General features: G+C 41.7%; 1 protein-coding gene across 1 annotated transcript; it reads right to left on the bottom strand.

Moving 5' to 3' along the window:
• On the bottom strand, positions 8,587-9,060 carry LOC107607729. Its single transcript, XM_016309650.1, has one exon. It carries the CDS (start codon positions 9,058-9,060, stop codon positions 8,587-8,589), a length of 474 nt encoding a protein of 157 aa, XP_016165136.1.

Raw genomic sequence — 9,504 nt, 5'->3', positions numbered from 1 at the left:
ATACCATTCTGGGCGTTTAACGCCAGGATGGCACCAAGGAGGTAACTTTATTTTCAATTCAAATCTTTTTCAATTTTTCAAGTTTCAAAACTAATTTTCAAAATCTTATCTTTTTCATATCTTTTCTTATCAATCATATCTTTTTCAAAATCATATCTTTTCAATCATATATTTTTTTTAAAAAAAAAATCAAATCTTTTTCATTGTTTTCAAAAATCTTGATTCAAAATTTTTTAAGTTTGTTACTTTCTTGTTAAGGAAGGTTCAATCTTTGAAATTTTAGAATCATATCTTTAATTTTCTTGTTAGTTAAGTCATTAATTTTAAAAAATCAAATCTTCTCAATTTGTTTTCCAATCATATCTTTTTCTAAACCATATCTTTTTCTTAATCATATCTTTTCAAATTCTAATTTCAAAATTTCTTTCTAACTTCTTATCTTTTTCAAATTTATTACTTCTTATCTTTTCCAAAACCACCTAACCACCTTCTCACTTTTAATTTTCGAAAACTACTAACCCTTTTTCAAAATTCTTTTTAATTAATTCACTAATTATTTTAAATTTTAATTTTATTTCTTTTAAAAATTTTCGAAGAACCTTCTCCTCTCTTTACACGTTCAAATTTTCCTCTACCTACCTTATCCTTCCATTCTTATTTTCCTCTGACACCTCAAGGAATCTCTATACTGTGACATAGAGGATTCCATACTTTCTTTGTTTTCTTCTCTCATATGAGCAGTAACAAGGACAAAAGCATTCTTGTTGAAGCTGATCCTGAACTTGAAAGAACCTTGAAGAGGAAGCTAAGAGCAGCTAAAGCACAAAACTCTGAAAAGGCCCTAACTGAAATTTTTGAACAGGAAAAGGACATGGCAGCTGAACCTAACAACAACAATGCAAGGAAGGTGCTTGGTGACTTTACTGCACCAACTCCCAATTTCCATGAGAGAAGCATCTCAATCCCTGCCATTGGAGCAAATAATTTTGAGCTAAAGTCTCAATTAGTTTCTCTGATGCAACAGAACTGTAAGTTTTATGGACTTTCATCAGAAGATCTTTTTCAGTTCTTGATTGAGTTCTTACAGATCTGTGATACTGTTAAGACCAATGGAGTTGATCCTGAGGTCTACAAGCTTATGCTTTTCCCTTTTGCTTATCCTGAGTTGACAGAGCTAGAACATGGTTGGACTCTCAACTTAGAGACAGCCTGAACTCTTGGGATAAGCTGGTCACGGCTTTCTTAGCCAAGTTCTTTCTTCCTCAAAAGCTGAGCAAGCTTAGAGTGGATGTTCAAACCTTCAAACAAAAAGATGGTGAATTCCTCTATGAAGCTTGGGAAAGATACAAGCAACTGACCAAAAAGTGTCCTTCTGACATGCTTTCAGAATGGACCATCCTGGATATATTCTATGATGGTCTGTCTGAATTGTCTAAGATATCATTGGACCATTCTGCAGGTGGATCCATTCACCTGAAGAAAACACCTGCAGAAGCTCAGGAACTCATTGAAATGGTTGCAAACAACTAGTTTATGTACACCTCTGAGAGGAATCCTGTGAATAATGGGATGCCTCAGAAGAAGGAAGTTCTTGAAATTGATGCTCTAAATGCCATATTGGCTCAGAACAAAATGTTGACTCAGCAACTCAACATGATTTCTCAGAGTCTGAATGGATTGCAAAATGCATCCAACAGTACTAAAGAAGCATCTTCTGAAGAAGAAGCTTATGATCCTGAGAACCCTGCAATGGCAGAGGTGAATTACATGGGTGAAGCCTATGGAAACACCTATAACCCTTCATGGAGAAATCATCCAAATTTCTCATGGAAGGACCAACAAAAGCCTCAACAAGGCTTTAATAATAATAATGGTGGAAGAAACAGGTTTAGCAATAGCAAGCCTTTTCCATCATCTTCTCAGCAACAGACAGAGAATTCTGAGTAGAGCCACTCTAGCTTAGCAAACATAGTCTCTGATCTGTGTAAGGCCACTCTCAGTTTCATGAATGAGGCACGTTCCTCTATCAAAAATCTAGAGGCACAAGTGGTTCAGCTGAGTAAAAGGGTTACTAAAACTCCTCCTAGTACTCTCCCAAGCAATATAGAAGAGAATCCCAAAAGAGAGTGCAAGGCCATAACTGTGAGCAACATGGCTGAACCTAGAGAGAGTGAAAAGGCAATGATTCCTAGTGAGGAAGACCTCCTGGGACGTTCACTGACCAATAAGGAGTTCCTCTTTGAGGAACCAAAAGAATCTGAGGGTCATACAGAGACCATAGAGATTCCATTAAATTTCCTTCTGCCATTCATGAGTTCTGATGAGTACTCTTCCTCTGAAGAGGATGGGAATATCACTGAAGAGCAAGTTGCTAAATACCTTAGAGCAATCATGAAGCTAAATGCCAAGTTATTTGGTAATAAGACTTAGGAGGATGAACCTCCCTTACTCACCAATGAACTAGATAACTTGATCAGGCAGACATTACCTCAAAAGAAACAGGATCCTCGTAAATTCTTAATTCCCTGTACCATAGGCACGATGACCTTTGAGAAAGCTCTGTGTGACCTGGGGTCAGGCATAAACTTAATGCCACTCTCTGTAATGGAGAAACTGGGAATTTTTGAGGTACAGGCTGCCAAATTCTCATTAGAGATGGCAGACAAATCCATGAAAAAGGCTTATGGACTAGTAGAGGACGTGCTAGTAAAGGTTAAAAGCCTTTACATCCCTGCTGATTTCATAATTCTAGACACTGGGAAGGATGAGGATGAATCCATCATCCTTGGAAGACCCTTCCTAGCCACAGTAAAAGCTGTGATTGATGTGGACAGAGGAGAGTTGATCATTCAATTGAATGAGGACTACCTTGTGTTTAAAACTCAAGGATCTCCCTCTGTAACCATGGAGAGAAAGCATGAAAAGCTTCTCTCACTACAGAGTCAAACAAAGCCCCTACAGTCAAACTCTAAGTTTGGTGTTGAACCCCCACATTCAAAGTCTAAGTTTGGTGTTGGGAGGTCCTAACCATGCTCTGAACATCTGTGAAGCTCCATGAGAGCTCACTGTCAAGCTATTGACATTAAAGAAGCGCTTGTTGGGAGGCAACCTAATTTTTATTTATCTATGCTAAATTTTATTTTCCATTGTTATTTTATGTTTTTTTAGGTTGATGATCATGTGAAGTCCCAAAAATAACTGCAAAAATTAAAGAAAAATAAAAAACATCACACCCTGGAGGAGGAGCTTACTGGCGTTTAAACGCCAGTAAGAGTACCAGAATGGGCATTTAACGCCCAATCTGGCACCATTCTGGGCGTTAAACGCCAGAAAGAAGCACCAGACTGGCGTTAAACGCCAGAAATAGGCTACAATCTGGCGTTAAACGCTAGAAACAAGCAGCAATCTAGCGTTAAACGCTAGGATTGCACAGTAAGGGTGTTTACACGCCTAAAAAGAGCAGGGATGATAAATTCTTGACCCCTTAGGATCTGTGGACCCCACAGGATCCCCCACCTACCCCCTCTCTCTCATACCATTCCACAACACTCTTCCCCAAATAACCCTCACTAATCAACTCATTCACTATTCCCCATCACCTCTTCACCACTCACATCCATCCACTCTTCCCCAAACACCCCACCTACCTCACTTTCAAAATTCAAAATCTTTTCCCTCCCAAACCCAACCCTAATACTCAAAAATCAACCCACCCCCCACTCCTATATAAACCCCTCACTACTTCTTCATTTTCACACAACACAAACACCTTCTTCCCCCCTAGGCCGAACCACATACCTCCCTCCATATCCTCCATTTTCTTCTTCTTCCCCTACTTTCTTTCTTCTTTTGCTCAAGGACGAGCAAATATTTTAAGTTTGGTGTAGTAAAAGCATTGCTTTTTGTTTTTCCATAACCGTTTATGGCACCTAAGGCCGGAGAAACCTCTAGAAAGAGGAAAGGGAAAGTAAAAGCTTCCACCTCCGAGTCATGGGAGATGGAAAGATTCATCTCAAAGGTCCATCAAGACCACTTCTATGAAGTTGTGGCCAAGAAGAACGTGATCCCTGAGGTCCCTTTCATGCTAAAAAAGAATGAGTATCCGGAGATCTGACAAGAGATCCGAAGAAGAGGTTGGGAAGTTCTTACCAACCCTATTCAACAAGTTGGAATCTTAATGGTTCAAGAGTTCTATGCCAATGCATGGATCACTAGGAACCATGATCAAAGTATGAACCCGAATCCAAAGAATTGGCTTACAATGGTTCGAGAGAAATACTTAGATTTCAATCTGAAAAATGTAAGGTTGGCGTTCAACTTGCCAATGATGCAAGAAAATGCACGCCCCTACACTAGAAGGGTCAACTTTGATCAAAGGTTGGACCAAGTCCTCATGGACATATGTGTAGAAGGAGCTCAGTGGAAAAGAGACTCAAGAGGCAAGCCAGTTCAATTGAGAAGACCGGACCTTAAGTCTATGGCTAGAGGATGGTTGGAGTTTATCCAACGCTCTATCATTCCTACTAGCAACCGATCCGAAGTAACTGTGGATCGGGCCATCATGATCCATAGTATCATGATTGGAGAGGAAGTAGAAGTTCATGAGATCATACCTCTAGAACTCTACAAAGTGGCTGACAAGTCCTCCACTTTGGCTAGGTTAGCCTTTCCTCACCTCAATTGTCACCTTTGCAATTCAGCTGGGATTGACATAGAGGGAGACATCCTCATTGAAGAGGACAAGCCCATCACCAAAAAGAGGATGGAACAAACAAGAGAGCCCATTCATGGACCTCAACAAGAGTATGAGGAAGATCCTCATCAAGAAATCCCTGAGATACCTCAAGGGATGCAATTTCCTCTACACAACTATTGGGAGCAACTCAACACCTCCTTGGAAGGCTTGAGTTACAACATGGACCAACTAAGGGTGGAGCACCAAGAGCACTCCATCATTCTCCATGAGATTAGAGAAGATCAAAGAGCTATGAGGGAGGAGCAACAAAGGCAAGGAAGAGACATAGAGGAGCTCAAAAGCACCATTGGTTCTTCAAGAGGAAGAAACCACCCTCACTAAGGTGGACTCATTCCTTAATCTCCTTGTCTATTTATTTTTCTGTTTTCGGTTTTTGAGCTTTATGTTTGACTGTGTTTTGTGTCTTTACTACATGATCATTAGTGTCTAGTGTCTATGTCTTAAAGCTATGAATGTCCTACGAATCCTTCACCTCTCTTAAATGAAAAATGTTCTAAAAACAAAAGAACAAGAAGTACATGAATTTCGAATTCATCCTTGAAATTAGTTTAATTATATTGATGTGGTGACAATACTTTTTGTTTTCTGAATGAATGCTTGAACAGTGCATATTTTTTTATCTTTTTGTTTATGAATGTTAAAATTGTTAGTTCTTGAAAGAATGATGAAAAAGAGAAATGTTATTGATGATCTGAAAAATCATAAAATTGATTCTTGAAGCAAGAAAAAGCAGTGAATAACAAGGCTTGCGAAAAAAAAAATTTGACGAAAATGAAAAAGAAAGAAAAAGAAAAAGCAAACAGAAAAAGCCAATAGCCCTTTAAACTAAAAGGCAAGGGTAAAAAGGATCCAAGGCTTTGAGCATTAATGGATAGGAGGGCTTAAAGGAATAGAATCCTGGCCTAAGCGGCTGAATCAAGCCGTCCCTAACCATGTGCTTGTGGCATGCAGGTCCAAGTGAAAAGCTTGAGACTGAGTGGTTAAAGTCGTGATCCAAAAAGAGTGTGCTTAAGAGCTCTGGACACCTCTAACTGGAGACTTTAGCAAAGCTGAGTCACAATCTGAAAAGGTTCACCCAGTTATGTGTCTGTGGCATTTATGTATCCAGTGGTAATACTGGAAAATAAAATGCTTAGGGCCACGGCCAAGACTCAAAAGTAACTGTGCTCAAGAATCAACATACTAAACTAGGAGAATCAATAACACTATTTGAATTATAAGTTTCTATAGATGCCAATCATTCTGAGCTTCAAAGGATAAAGTGAGATGCCAAAACTGTTCAGAAGCGAAAAGCTACTAGTCCCGCTCATCTAATTAGAGCTAAACTTCACTGATATTTTGGAGTTTATAGTATATTCTCTTCTTTTTATCCTATTTGATTTTCAGTTGCTTGGAGACAAGCAACAATTTAAGTTTGGTGTTGTGATGAGCGGATAATTTATACGCTTTTTGGCATTGTTTTTAGGTAGGTTTTAGCATATTTTAGTTAGTTTTTAGTACATTTTTATTAGTTTTTAAGCAAAAATCACATTTTTGGACTTTACTGTGAGTTTGTGTATTTTTCTGTGATTTCAGGTATTTTCTGGCTGAAATTGAGGGACTTGAGCAAAAATATGATTCAGAGGCTAAAAAGGACTGCAGATGCTGTTGGATTCTGACCTCCCTGCACTCGATATGGAATTGTTGGAGCTATAAAAGTCCAAATGGCGAGCGCTCAATTGCTTTGGAAAGTAGACATCCAGGGATTTCCAGTAATATATAATAGTCCATACTTTGCTCGAGTTTAGACGACGCAAACTGGCATTCAACGCCAGCTTTCTGCCCTACTCTAGCGTTAAACGCCAGAAACAAGTTGCAAACTAGAGTCAAACGCCAGAAACAAGTTACAAACTGGCGTTTAACTCCAAGGAAGGCCTCTACACGTGGAAGCTTCAACGCTCAGCCCAAGCACACACCAAGTGGGCCCCAGAAGTAGATTTCTACATCATTTACTTACTTCTGTAAACCCTAGTAACTAGTTTAGTATAAATAGAACTTTTTACTATTGTATTTACATCTTTGGGCGTTTAGTCCTTAGACCGAGGTCTTGGTCATTCTGGTTTCCCCCCTGGGGCCGAAGCCAATGAACACCATTATCACTTATGTATTTTTAACGGTGGAGTTTCTACACACCATAGATTAAGGGTGTGGAGCTCTGCTGTTCCTCGAGTATTAATGCAATTACTACTATTTTCCATTCAATTCATGCTTATTCTTATTCTAAGATATTCATTCGCACACAAGAACATGATGAATGTGATGATTATGTGACACTCATCACCATTCTCACTTATGAACAAGTGATTGACAACCACTTTCGTTCTACATGAAAACAAGCTTGAATGCGTATCTCTTGGATCTCTCTTCAACGATTCACATCGTCTCTCCTGACAACAGAGCATCTGAATTCGAGATTAGAATCTTCGTGGTATAGGCTAGAATCAATTGGCAACATTCTTGAGATCCGGAAAGTCTAAACCTTGTCTGTGGTATTCCGAGTAGGATCTGGGATGGGATGACTGTGACGAGCTTCAATCTCGCGACTGTAGGGCATAGTGACAGATGCAAAAGGATAGTAAATCCTATTCCGACACGATCGAGAACCAACAGCTGATTAGCCATACGATATCTGTGCATGGTATTTTTCATCCGAGACGAGCAATCCGACAGTTGATTAGCCGTACAGAAATCGTAGAGGACCATTTTCACTTAGAGGACAGGAAGTAGCCATTGACAATGGTGACACCCAACATACAGCTTGCCATGGAAAGGAGTATGAAGGATAGGAAGGAGGCAGTAGGAAAGCAGAGATTCAAAAGGAATGAGGCATCTCCATACACTTATCTAAAATTCCCACCAATGAATTACATAAGTATCTCTATCTTTATTTTATGTTTTATTTATCTTTTAATTATTAAAACTCCATAACCATTTGAATCTGCCTGACTAAGATTTACAAGATGACCATAGCTTGCTTCATACCAACAATCTCCGTGGGATCGACCCTTACTCACGTAAGGTTTATTACTTGGACGACCCAGTGCACTTGCTGGTTAGTTGTGCGAAGTTGTGAAAAATAGTTGAGATTACAATTGTGTATACCAAGTTGTTGGCGCCATTAAGATCACAATTTCGTGCACCAGAAGGCGTGGCACTGGATGGAGATACTGCCAGGACTTTGACGTCCTTTTTACATGTCGACCTTGACCTGGGGGCTGCGTCCCTTCCAACTACAACATTCAAGACCGTGAGTCCTCATTTTCTGTCTTCCTTGGGTTCCCATCTTTGTTTCACGGCTCGGTCCTTTTTGTCCCCGGGTCGGTCCCTATCCCGCTTTCTCGGTTCTCTTATAAGATGGGAGAGTTTGGCCAGCTTGCCATCTCGGATTGCCTGTTCCAGGGCATCTTTGAGATCAAAACAGTCTTGGGTCTTGTGCCCAAAACCCTTATGGTAATCGCAATAGAGGTTTTTATTTCTCCCGGTCCTGTCCTTTAGAGGTTGGGGCTTCGACAGAATGCCCTTTATCGGCTATCTGCTGATAAACCTCCACAATCAGGGCTGCCAGGGGGTGTAATTGGTAAACCTACCAACCCGGGGGAATGGCCTGGAGGTTTTAGCCGGAACTCCGTCCTTGGAGTGTTCCTTAAGCCTTTCTCCGTTGCCGTGTTGGCGGGTATGGTTGTAGACGGGCTGCCGCTTGTTGGTTGCAACGACTTGGCTAACTTCTTCGTCATTGATATACTCCTTGGCCACGTTTTGAATCTCCTGCATGGTCCACACGGGCTTGGTGGTTAGCCAGTTAGGTATTTCCTGAAATCCTTGTTCAGCAACCCATTCGTCAAGCATAAACTGGCCACCGAGTTGGTTAGGCCGTCAATCTCCAAGCACTCATCGTTGAATCTATCTTGGTACTTCCTGGTCTGTTCTCCGGTTCTCTGTGTTATCCCAAGCAAGTTAATCGGGTGCTTTGCTTTAGCAATACGCGTGGTGAATTGAGCGAGGAAGGCGCGGGTAATGTCCGTAAAGAACGTCACCGAGCCTTGGGGGAGTTCGTTAAACCAACGTATTGCCGGTCCCGCCAAGGTGATGGGGAAGGCACGACACCTTACCTCGTCCCCGACCCCTTCGAGATTCATCCTAGCCTCAAAAGACGTCAGATGCTCTTGGGGGTCTTGTGTACCATCATACCTCATGTCCGTCGGCTTATCGAAGTGCTTTGGTAGCTGGACTTCGAGGATTGAGTGGTGGAAAGGGGTCACCCCCATGATTACGGGACGACAGNTCTTTCTCCTTCGTCTTCCTGGTCTTCCTCCGTGGTCAGCTCTATTTGGGGCCAGGTATAAATCAGGGGGTCACGCCGCCTTTTTGGCGCCTCCATGCTTTCCCCCTGGCTTTTCGACTCTGACCGGTAGCTCAGTGTGTGTCTGGTGCGACTCCGTCGGGGGCTTCTCTCTCCCCTTTGGGGAGATCTGTGGTGATCTTGCTCAGGATCTATTCGGTGGGGCTCTCTACTCGCTAGCTCGCGCTCCAGGTTCTGCACCCTGTGTCGCAGCTCCTGCATTATTCTGGCACTGTCACTGCCTGTTCCTCCAAAAGGGCGCCTCTCCTCGGCGCGCGAGGCGGGCGCAGGTCGCTGAGGAGGTGACCTTGTGCATTCGCGGGAGGAAGCCACTGAGGCTACCCTGCCGCTACGGTGGGCGCTCGATCCC

The sequence above is a fragment of the Arachis ipaensis genome, chromosome B07 (assembly GCF_000816755.2).
Source record: "Arachis ipaensis cultivar K30076 chromosome B07, Araip1.1, whole genome shotgun sequence".
NCBI lineage: Eukaryota > Viridiplantae > Streptophyta > Magnoliopsida > Fabales > Fabaceae > Arachis > Arachis ipaensis.
Note: the sequence above shows the minus strand (reverse complement) of the source record. Positions and strands in the feature narration are given on the sequence as shown.